This window comes from Dromiciops gliroides, chromosome 5, assembly GCF_019393635.1.
Source record: "Dromiciops gliroides isolate mDroGli1 chromosome 5, mDroGli1.pri, whole genome shotgun sequence".
Taxonomy (NCBI): Eukaryota; Metazoa; Chordata; class Mammalia; order Microbiotheria; family Microbiotheriidae; genus Dromiciops; species Dromiciops gliroides.
The window spans coordinates 195,247,288-195,259,745 of record NC_057865.1 but is presented as its reverse complement, the minus strand read 5'-3'; the positions used below and the strand labels follow the sequence as shown (position 1 = coordinate 195,259,745).

Genomic DNA, 12,458 nt, shown 5'->3' with positions numbered 1-12,458 from the left:
TACAATCGTCTTTTATTACCCCTTGACTCTAAACTCCCTGAGGGCATCTATACCGCAAATGCCCAACACAGGCACTTTTTAAAGACTCCTACAATCATTGCCTGGTTTCATTAGCTCTGTGCTCCATTCAAGTGCATCATCCTCGCTTACTTACAAGGCCACAAGGACTAAAGGGAATAGCCTTCTAATTTGGAAAAGGTTGTCTTAAATGTATGAAAATCTCAAATTCTTTACTAAAAACACCCGATCTGTGCTTGGACCACTGAGGCAAGTAACCATTTTCAACAAGTGAGTGGCATCTGTGAGAACCTAAATCTCAGGGCAAACCTCCAGTGCCATGAAGTTTCATTAGCAGGCAGAATAAATACTAAAAACTGACACTGATTTTCAGTTTTTCGTAACATATATCATGAAAACAGAAAAATGCCACAAAAGTCACATAGTAGAAAGTGCACTGGATTCTGAGCCAGAAGAACTGGCTTTTGATTTACTATGCCTCCTTTGGCAAGTCACTTAAAGCCTCTATGTTCACTTACTCATTTGTAAAATGTCTACTTCAAAGGGACAACAGTGTGAGAAAAGCACTTCGTTAATCGTAAAGTGCTATACAAATGTGAGAATCCAGAATCCAACATTAACGATGGGCATATTATGTCTTAAGCACTATGATTGGCTTTAGTTACCACTTAATTCTCCAACCTTGGGATTTTTTAAAATGGTGAATGAAGTCAAACTTAAGCCATCTTAAAAAGTTTCCTTCCAATCATCCCCAAAACAGTCTTCAAAAACTGGCCTGTACTAAGTAAGCAATACTAAGTAAGTAAGTAATCATTTCCCTCTGAATATTCAGGGTACAGCCATGGCTTCCTGTTTACACAAGTAAGGATACATACCATTCATTCATGCTGGGAACTCCCAGGTGACAAAACTCCCTTCATCAATGCAGGTCAGCAACCTTCTCTGCAAGTTACAGTTTCAGAGTTGTCTCAGAATATTGAAAGGTTAAGTGACCTGAACAAGATGACACAGCCACCATGTGTCAGAGGTGAACCTTGAGCTCAGGCCTACCCAACTCTCCATCCACTACATCTTGGCTGCCTTTTTGCACACAAGCTGTGTTATATAAACTGTATTCTCAAAGAATCATAGACTTTAAAAGGCACCTTAGAAGTCATCTGGTCCAGCCTATTCTTCGTTGCAAAACTAAAACAAGAACTCTGGTTTACTGATTCCCAGGCCAGTGCTATTTCCAACATATTATGCTGCTGTCCAACACACAGGAGAGGCATACTTTATGATGTGAAAAAACAACAACAGTACAAAATGCTTTAATATTACTCTGTTAATGCAAAATAAAATGAATTCTATTCATGTTCTACCTAGAAATCTTACTTCAAAATGTAGAGGTTGACCCAAAATGAAAATAAACCCTTCTTAGATTTAGCAAATCTGACTTCTCATATGTCCATTTCTCTTTCTTTCCAATTAACTCTCCACTCACTGTCATTCGTAGTCAAAGAAATGTTCAGTAAGTGATGTGCAGTTCACTTAGGCTTAACTGTCCAACTAGGCTGAAAGTTACCAATATCTACACAAATTTACCTATTCTGCCCTATCCAAAAAACTCTTCCAGAAACTTTTAAGGAAGAAAGAGGATACTGAAACTAAGCTGAATCACCTTCAAATGATTTTCAAATAAAAATCGGCACACAAATTAGTATTTTGCAAGAAGAGACCATTGCCATCGCAGTACAAGTACCTGAACTGAGATAAAAGAAGGCAATATTCTTCTTAATTGATATAGTGCAAATTCCAACACATGAACCCCACACAGTAAAGCTGCATATTAAAAAAATGTAAACATGTAGAATTCTCAAATTCTGATTGACACCCAACTATTGATCACCTTATTCTTTTCATAAGGATCATGTTCCCCTTCTATATCACACAATACACCTTCAATGTCCATCCTACCGTAAGACCATAATTGGGGTTTTATTCATTGGTAAGAAGGGTCATCACCTGCCTGAATGAACTGTAAGACAATTGATGGACTATCTGTTATGCAAAATATAGTACTAAGACCTGTTCTTTGCTTTCAACAATCTGAAGATGATTTAGAAATAACATTTTTAAAATGATCTAATTACCTAAGTTTTTTCAATTACTTTTAAAAGTTACTTCATTCCTGCTAAAAATATTGAACCATTTACATTGTTTTCTCTTGGGCACTGGGACCCAGAGAGATTTGAGCCATGCTTTCATAGTGGCAAAAACTGGATAACTTCTTAAAACATCACAAATTTAAATGAAAACACATTATTGTAAGTCTATTCATTTTTAGCAGGAAAGAACTGAAAACATGTAAGGTGGCAGTGCTGAGATCATATCATATCTTATCCCTGATGACTAAGGATGCAGCAGCCTCAGTATCTTGGCAGAGAGCATATAAAGGGCTTTTCTTTTTCCCTTCCACCTCAATTTCAGCAGCCAGAGTCAACAAATAGTTCACCTTCCCATTCAGTCCAAACAGATTTCTTGTTTAAATGACTAAACACCAACCATTTCAATCAAAACAGGTTTGGAGAGAGAACATTTTAAAAATTAACATGAAGTGAATTAAGAATAATTTGGTTAAGGATAATTTGAAACAACAACGACAACAACAACAACAACCCTAATATTCACAGTGGAAAACACTAAAGTATTAAACTCATGCCACACAAGAAGAGGTATGTAAAAGTCATGCTGAGAAAACTGGCTTACTGAACATGAGAGGACAGAGTTAATATATAGATGGGAAAACCCTTCCAATGAGTTTGTTATTTTAATAGATTGTCTCCAAAAGGTTTATATGCTTTGTACTCAGAAAATATATATATTTATATAAAATGATTTATACTGTGATATACACTGAAAGTACTGCAAGGATATATGATTAATTTACAATAGACTAAATTTATAATTCATAAACACTGTCTATATTATATGTCATAGAAAATACTGACATATCTGTGAGCATTGCAGGAAAGATCTTGGGAAGGGAATGGATAATAAAATGTTTAACTTGTGAACATTATGCAGAAGAAAGAGTCAAGTTGGAAAACTGAGTCTACTGGGAAATGGAAATGATTACAAAACATATTCCAATTAGAAAACTCCTCTACTATTAGATGTAAAATAATTTAAAAAATAAATCATGGTGTTTTGGCTAAAGCATCCATAGGACTGTCAGGGAAAGGAGGTAAGACAGATGGCCTAAGGAGAATATTAGTTTCAAACAGAGGTGGAGGTTCCAAGGTAGAGATGGGTCTGTGTGTGTCTATGATAAATGAACACACACACACAACTTTGTGACATGATACTGGACAACTGATGTACTCTTCCCAAAAGAAACCATCATAAAATGGACTATTTTTAAAGTATATCTATATTTTCATTGCTAAAATCACTGTATTCCTATAGAAAACAAAGCCCTTCATTATTAATTTTCTTTCTCCTACTCCATATTTAAATTTTAGCTGCTGACCCTCCATAGTTAACATGAAGAATAATTAGCAACTTCAAAGTACCTATGGTCTGCTGCTCGGAGATGGTCACTGACCACTCTTCTTTTTGGTATCAACAAAGCCCACATCTTACTAGACAGTGATTCACCTTTGTCTTTCTGTTTCCTATGTATATTCACAGTCACTTCCCTGGGTTTAAGGCATGTTTTGTGTGTTCAGTTTGTAAAAATAAAAATTTTTAGTACAAATTTATTTTATACAAATTTTTTTATGGCACAAGCAGCAACTTTGCTGTTAAGAAAATATATAAATATCCTTTTCTTCTGTACAAATATCTCCAGTATTCCCCACCCCATTTAAAACTCTTATCTGTACATGGTCTGCCTCACCTTTCTCTGATAGTTCCCTCCCCCCCTCCAGATTTCAACCAATTTGTATTTACACTTTTACACCGGAGGCAGTCAGAGGAGGGGGGGGCCCTCCTCAGGAGGAGTCTGTACAGGGCGACGGTGGAGGTGGGTAGAGGTGATGAGAGTAGCTCCTCTCTGTGTAAGGGGAAGGGGGGCAACTTTCGTAGTTTTCTTCGGCTGACAGATACTGGCTTCTTGGAGTAGGAGGTGGGGGCACGGGTTCAGAGTCATAGTTTAAGTCACTGGTGTAGCCCTTGGCTGCCGCCACTGTGGTTATTCTCCGGCTTGGAGCATAGTCACTGTCACAGACATCAGTGCTGCACGGGGTGGTAGGTGGCGCAAAGTGACGGTAACTGTACGGTCTGTAGCTAGGAAGAAGAAAGAACAGAGGATGGATACACTGCATGGGAAGTGATGGTTTTCATCACAAACAGTATTAGAAGTACTTTGCTATGGAAGGAAAAACTCATGCGGGAAAATGCTTGAAAGAGGATTATCCCAATCATGCACATCAGCTCAGGATAATTTAAAACGATTCTTAAAACAATTTTTCATTGAGGAGGGAGATAAAGATGGCAGAAATCATGGAGGAGGGAAAAAAGGGAAATGGGAGTATTGTGTATGTTTACACATTAAAAAGGGTATAAACCATCCCACTTATCAGCAGGGGAATACTTTAGACTGCTTATAAAGGGAAAAAGAGGACCTTGGAAATGTGTTGGTCAATGAACATCTTGGCTGTCAGGTAGCCAAGTTGTGTCTTGAATGATCCTACACAGAGTAAGACCCAAGTTCAAATCTTGCCTCAGACATCTGCTAGCTATGTGACCCCAGACAAGTCGCTTAAGCACTTTCTGCCTCAGTTTCTTAATCTGTAAAATGGAGACAATAACAAGGACTCCTTTCCAGAGGGTTTTCATGAAGATAAAAATCAGATAATAACCTTAAAGTGCTATATAAATGCTAGTTGTTGCTATCACCATTGTTATTATGTGAAGGATAATAAATTGCTGGTGTTTTTTTTTTAAACATAGAAACTCCTTTGAGAATGTACAAGAAAAATTTGATTATCCATATTGGAGCAGTTAAGAGAATTATTCACTATCATGCTTTATCTTCTGTCACCCAACTCAACAATTATTCATTTTATACTTCATGGAACATGAAAACTAGAAGAGAATTTAGAAATCATTTAGCCCATTTTATAAATGAAGGTACTGAGGGTCAGAGAAGATCAATGACTTGTGCGAGGTTATATAGCTAGTTAGTGGTAGTGCCAGGACTCCTGACTCCTACACTCAGTGACATGGCTAACCGAAGATCAAGATACTGGGAAGAGGGGCGGCTAGGTGGCGCAGTGGATAAAGCACCGGCCCTGGATTCAGGAGTACCTGAGTTCAAATCCGGCCTCAGACACTTGACACTTACTAGCTGTGTGTAAGGATTGGAATGATGCCACCTACTGGAGACTTGCTGTGGGAAAGCTCCACCATGAGGAAAATGCCTCAGAGGCATTGTAGCTTTTCCTTGGCGTCAGGAAATGACGTTTGCTTATGGGGGCTGTCTATCAAGGGCACCAGCCAATCAACTTGAGGAGCCTCCTATTTTCTGGGAGGAGAGAGGAAGGAGGAGAGGGAGCCTGCGTGGAGAGCTCTTGCGTTTTTTGGGTTCCTGACTGGATGGTGGTGGCAGCAGAGGACTTCACAGGAAATTTGAGGAAAGATAGGAATGCCAGGCTGTTGGAATTCTGTTCTCAATCTTTTTCTTTCTATTTTCCAATAAACCCTTAAAAACCTAAACTTGTTTTATCAGTGATTTTAGTCAGTTTCCCCCAAAACTGGGGTAACAGATTAGAATGCACATTTAGAATCTTACATTACACATGTGTGACCCTGGGCAAGTCACTTAACCCCCATTGCCCCACAAAAACAAAAACAAAAACAAAAAACAAACAAAAAAAGATACTGGGAAGAAAGGGAGCTTGCTAGTTGAAAAAGGAGACTAAGCTGGTTCACCAGCTACTTCTTTATCTGTCCTGCTCTCATTTTCCTAAACAAATCATAACTATCCTTTTTTATAACAGTTCCAATCAAGGTATGCTACATAATCTACAATTTCTGTGGGATGAAGGTGTGCGTGTGAAGGAAATGAAGGTTAGGAGGGTGCACAAGAACAAAATAAAATAACTGATACCATCATTCTTGAGTTATTTTGGTTAGCTCTACCTTTCACATGGCAATGTCTGAGGACCATAACTATTCAATTTCCTTTAGGGTTTGCCTCAGAAGTAACTCCAACTAAAAGAAGGAAGCCTGCAAGTCACAGAACCTGTTGGACAGGTTCTCAAAGCTCTTGACTATCAGTGTTGCTGTTTGATCACAGCTCTCCCTGGTGCTAGCATTCTAGAGTGAAAAGTGGGAAAAACAGTATATTAAAAGAATATGAAGGGGCAGCTAGATGGCGCAGTGGATAGAGCACCGGCCCTGGATTCAGGAGTACCTGAGTTCAAATCCGGCCTCAGACACTTAACACTTACTAGCTGTGTGACCCTGGGCAAGTCACTTAACCCCAATTGCCTCACTAAAAAAAAAAAAAAAAAAAGAATATGAATTAGCACCATATGGAGAAGATACCCACTCTTGGTCCTGTGATCATTACCTATTTCTTATTACTTCTAGTCCCAAACTTGGATGCATCCTCTTCTACACAAACATCTTGACTTGTTCTATAAACTAATGATGGAGGAAAGAAGAGGGTAGAAAACTATATTACCTGTAAGATCTATGAGTAGAAGGACTGTTTGAAGAATAGCCAAATTCCATGGTGTAATGTGAACGCTCTGTGGCTGGGGATGGCGGTGGGTTCAAAATCTAAAAGGGAACACGATATAAACAATTAAACAGAAACACTAACCCAGAAAAAGATAACTCTTTTACCCCCAATTTCTCTGTCCCTTAAAACTATACTCCATTCTATAAAATGTACCTTTTAAAAACATCACGAAGGATAACAAAATGTGAATTCTACAGTCAACATCTAAATTTCATTTAATATGACATAATTTTAACACAGATAATGAGACAGAAAAACAATTTGTAAGATGTTTGTCCAAATGATTCTAAGAAAAGTTGCAATTATTCAGGGCAGAATTTCTGACATTAAAATAGATACACAAAGAGAAAAACTTCTGATAGCACTTTCCCTTATTTGACCAGTTTCATGGAATGAATGCCTTCAAGTCTCTTTAGAGATCAATCCAGGCTAATTCACTGTTGGTGGAGCTGTGAACTGATCCAACCATTCTGGAGATCAATTTGGATCCTTGCCCCCAATGCTATAAAACTGTGCATATCCTTTGACCCAGCAATACCACTACTAAGTCTATATCCCAAAGAGATCATAAAAAAGGGAAAAGGACTCACATGTACAGATGTCAACCCAGGACCTTTAACTGATAGTAATTTTACTTGAAATTTGCAAGAATAATTTTATTCAATAACCCTTAGGCATCCTGACTAGTTCTTAAACACTTGTAGAAAAATAAATTTCTTCCTTGGAGTCTCATCTATTTAATTTTAAAACCAATAATTTTTATTCTAGGAATTAATGAAACCACAAAGACCTTACTATGATGCATAACCCAAACTGATTAAGATATAAGTAGTTATTAAAAATGAATAAAATACCTAATTTGAAAGGAAATGTAAAAGTTTAAAAGTAAATATTCTTAATTCTTTATAATTTTCCAATGTAAGCTTACTTTCCCCCCCCCTCATTTAAAGATATATTAAAGCTGTAGTTCATTTTAGGGGCAGCTAGGTGGTACAGTGGATAGAGCACCAACCCTGTAGTCAGGAAGAGCTGAGTTCAAATTTGGCCTCAGACACTTGACACTTACTAGCTGTGAGACTCTGGATGAATAACTTAACCCTGATTGCCAAGAAGAAAGGAAGGAAGGAAGGAAGGAAGGAAGGAAGGAAGGAAGGAAGAAAAGAAAGTTACAGCTCATTTTTTGAGAGGAGTGCTTTTACAGAAGCAAAGAGGGAAAATGGGAAGTACTAAAGGAAATATTTACCCCAGGAAAGTAGGTGCCCTTCGTACTTGAAGAACTACTAGACGATGCTCCAGTGACATGAGCCCTGTCATAAGGTGGTCCACTGCTTCCACCCATGATACTGAGGGAGCTAATCATTGATTTGCCACGGGACATTCCTAAAACAAAAGAGGGAAAAACAATGCATTAATTAATTAACATTTAAACTTCAAAAATCAGTAACATTAATCTTATAAATCCAATAATGGGTTTATAAAGAGAAACACCTAAGTTCTTCTTAAATAGCCCTGAAAATCTTTTGGGGGTAATGAGGCATTTCAACAAAAGTTTTATTAAAGAGAGAACAATTTTTAGGTATAAAAGACAGAGCTGAAAGAAAATGCTCATGCTTGCTGGTAGAAATAGAATTTTCAGAGTTATACAATAGAGAGTAAAGATAAAATTCTATGCATATTTCTGGCACTATCCCAAATTCTTTAGATGATTTGATAAATAATGACAATGATCATTATTATTACAATTCATGAAACTTCTGAAAATTTGCTTATGGGAATGCCCTCAGAAAGCCTGTGGGAGTCATTTCTCTTTTTATCCTTAAAAGGAAATTGAGGAGCTACTTGGGAAAGGAAATTCTAAATCCATATTTAAACATTTCCCTCTATATTCCTGGTCTGTCCCTCTGGTATTTCTGCTTGTTCCAGAAGAAAGGAACACCTCATTGCACTGCTGTCATATCCAGTTAGAGAGAAATGTAAGACAATGACTCTCGACTATCTCCTGATTATTCTAGGTGTTACTATTATTGAAAGAAAGACTTCTCAATTGGCTTATTTTCTTGCCCTTTGTTTCTTCCCTAGCTTCAGGACCCCAGGAATTCCCTCCAATGGAAGCAAGTCTGTAGTAATTTGTCACTTCTTCCCCTCTTCCAACTGCATGGACTTGTTGCCCTGAGTTTAAGTAAAGGAAACAACCTACAGGTGAGAAATAAACGAATTTTCCATTTTTTATTTGCCATTTTATTACATACCTTGTAGTAATCTTCACAAAGCATATCTTATGTGAAGAGGAAAAAGGGAGGCAACAACATTTACTTTTAAAAAATTCATTGTATGTTATTAAGAAACAATATTATAATGGAATTTGATTTTTATCAATAGTCCTCCATCATTTACTCACCCGGCAGAGAACCGGACAGAGAACTAGGGTGAGGCACATAACCAAGGGGCACAGATGCTGGTCCATGAACTACATAGTCGTTTGTCATTGTTTCCCCATCTCCCTTCATTCGTGGACAGAATACCCTCTGACAGATAAAGTACATGGCTCCAAACACAAAAATGGTAAGGATCACTCCAATCACAGAACCAACTGTATTGGTGGCTTGTGGGGTTGGCTCCTCCGTTGGATCTGAAATGGAGAAGACAAGGATTCTCTAAAAAAGAGCAGCGTACTATCCAGTCAAGTCAACAAGCATTATTTAAGTGCCTACTATGGGCCAGACACTGTACTAAGTGCTGGAGAAACAAAGAAAGGCCACAAAACAAAAACAAACCTGGGCCCTACTCCCAAGGACTTCATAATCTAAGACCTATCTATTAGGTCTATTAGGGGTAGGAGTCATGGGAAACAACACACAAACAATTATGGACCAACATACCATTACAGGGTAAAATGGAGACAGTATTAAAGAACTGGTACTAAGAATAAAGAAGTCTGGGAAAAGTTTCTTGCAGAAGGTAGGATTTTAGGTGGAATCTGAAGGAGATGCAGATTGAGAGAAAATTCTAGGTATCAGAGACAGCTGTGAAAATACATGGGATTGGTAGATGGAATCTATGTGAGAAGAACAGGAAGGAAGTCAGTGTCATTAGATTGAAGAATACATGGAGGGTAGGACAGCAGAAAAAGACTAGAAAAATAAGAAGAAACTTAAAAGCCCAAGAGAAGATTTTGTATTTGATTCTGGAAGTAATCTGGATACATTGGAGTTTACTAAACAGGGGAGGTGATATGGTTAGACCTGTACTCTAGGAAGATCAATTTGACAGCTGGGTGATGTATGGCCCGGAGTGGGGGTGAGACATGAGGCAGGGAGAACAACCAGAAGGCTAGTACAGTAGTGTAAACATTAGTTGATGAGGTTCTGGATCAGGGTGGTGGTGGTAGTGTCAGAGAAGAGGAGACATATATAAGAGATGTTATTAAGGTAGAATAGACATGACATAGCAATTTATTGCATAGTGGGTGAGAGAGAGGGGTCAAAGATGACCTAGGTTATGATCCTGAGTGACTGGGAGGGTGGTGTTAGGAAATAAACAAGGAGGACAGTAAAATTAGGAAAAGGGGAAGATTTAGGGGAAAAGATAATGAATTCAGTTTTAAACATGTTGAGTTTAAGATGTATATAGGACAACCAGATCAAGATATCCAATGCGTAGATGGAGATTCAAGACTGGAGGTCAACAGAGGTCTCCAGTTAAGTAGGTCTGGGTAAGTAGACCTTAGAGTCATTAGTATAGAAATGATAAGTGAATCCACAGAGAGTTGATGTAATCCTCAAGTGAAACAGTATAGAAGGAGAAGAGAAGAGGGCCTAGGATTGAGCCCTGGGGGACACTGAAGAACCAACAAAGGAGAATGAAAAGGAATGGTAAGGCAGGTATTAAGAGAAAGGGGTTTATCTTGGCAAAGAGAAGGACAACTGAGAGAGTGAAGAAAGGCCTCTGACTGACGTGAAATAAGGAGGAAGGGATAAGAAGGAGCTCTTGGCAAATAGCCTAGTTTTTTTTCAGTGAAACATGAGGCAAGTTTCTCAGCTGAGAAAATGAGGGTTAGGGAAGCTATGTGAGGTTTGAGGAGGGATGAAAAGGTTTAAAAAAGCTATGACAGTGAGCTGGTAGTGGAATAGTGAATAGATTAGAGAGGTGTGAAAGGACTGCCTTGCCCTAATGAGGTCCTAATCAAAATGATGTCAGCACAGTTTTGTGATTTTTCTCTTGCTCCTTTAGCAGCACATGAGTAGGAGCAAACTAGATGGTGGAAATAAACCAAAACTGAAACTTGGCAAGGGAAGATGAGAAGTAGGAGAATTCTCAGAGGTCAAGAAATTGATAAATGTTGGAAGGACTGAGAGAAACTGGGGAAAACAGACACACTAATGCACTGTTGGTGGAGCTATGAATTGATCCAGTCATTCCAGCAATGAACTTAGAACTAGACCTTCCAAATTATTAAATTGTGCCTACCCTTTGATCCAGCAATAGTACTACTATGCTTATACTTCAAAGAGATCGAAGAAAGAAGAAAAGGACCCATATGTATACAAAATATTTATAACAGTTCTTTTTATGATGGTTAATACCTGGAAGCTGAGGCTTATTAACTGAACGAATTTTAGTATATGAATGTAACAGAATACTATTGTGTGCCACAAGAAATGATGAAAAGGATTGTTAGAGAAACCTGGAAAAACCTATATGAACTAAAGCAAAACAAAGTGAACAGACTACAGGGTGGGCCAAAAGTCACAAAAAGGTTTCAATATTTAATAACTCCTCAATTTTTTGTTTTTAATTTACAATACCATAGCATCATATATGGCATATACAGGAAACAAAGAAAAATTAATTTTCAAAAAGTTATTAAAACATCAGACCCCTTCATGACTTTTGGCCTACCCTACTGAAGCAAAATTCAAATATAGCAACATTATAAAGACAAATGAAGGACTTACGTAAAGACAAATAAAGACTTAACTCTAATTAATGCAATGACAAAACCATGATTCAAGAGACCAATCATGCTACCCTCTTCCTGACAAAAAGGTGATGGATTGATGACACAGAATGAGATATGTATTTTTGGACATGACGAATGTGGCAATAATCTGCTTTGATTATGCATATTTGCTTAAAAGGTTTTGGTTTTGTTTTCTTCTTTTTCCCAATTAGGAAGATGATTTTTGGTTTGATTGAGAGAAAAAAAATGCTTGTTAATTGAAAAAAAAATTTAATGTTAAAGAAAAAGAATAGACTATAGTTTTTTAATAAAAGGCTGAACCATAAACCTCAAAGGGAATGAGTGTCCCCAGCAGTGTTTTTTTTCCCCTTTTTTCTAAGCATATGCAATAAAGGCACATATATATATGCACATAAGCATACAGATACAAAGCATATATGTTTTCTTAATGTAACAGATTCTCAAGATTAATCAGCCAGAAGTAAAGCAGGAATAAAACAAACACTGGGAAGCAAAATTGCTCAGCATATTAAAAAAGGAAAAATAGAAAGTATTTATGGATTTGAACACCCATAACATACACAGTAATCACTGGAAGGAGTTTATCTTACCATTAATACATTATTGGGATGGAATATCATGGCAAGAAGAGGAAAAACAAAAAGTATCATATTTTAAGAAAACATTACATGATTTCCCCTTCTCCTTTCCCCTCCCCTTTTAATGGTAATTTCAAGGATTATAACC

General features: G+C 37.5%; 1 protein-coding gene across 1 annotated transcript in view; it reads right to left on the bottom strand.

Moving 5' to 3' along the window:
- Positions 1–833: 833 nt before the first annotated feature.
- Positions 834–12,458, bottom strand: part of LRP6 (LDL receptor related protein 6) — a 153,420-nt gene continuing 141,795 nt past the window's right edge. The window contains exons 20-23 of the mRNA XM_043966783.1: positions 9,150–9,380; positions 7,995–8,131; positions 6,692–6,789; positions 834–4,287 (exon numbers count right to left, since the gene is read on the bottom strand). Of these exons, the coding sequence (XP_043822718.1) occupies positions 3,993–4,287; positions 6,692–6,789; positions 7,995–8,131; positions 9,150–9,380 (761 nt within the window). The 3' untranslated portion in view covers positions 834–3,992. The remainder of the gene's footprint in view (positions 4,288–6,691; positions 6,790–7,994; positions 8,132–9,149; positions 9,381–12,458) is intronic.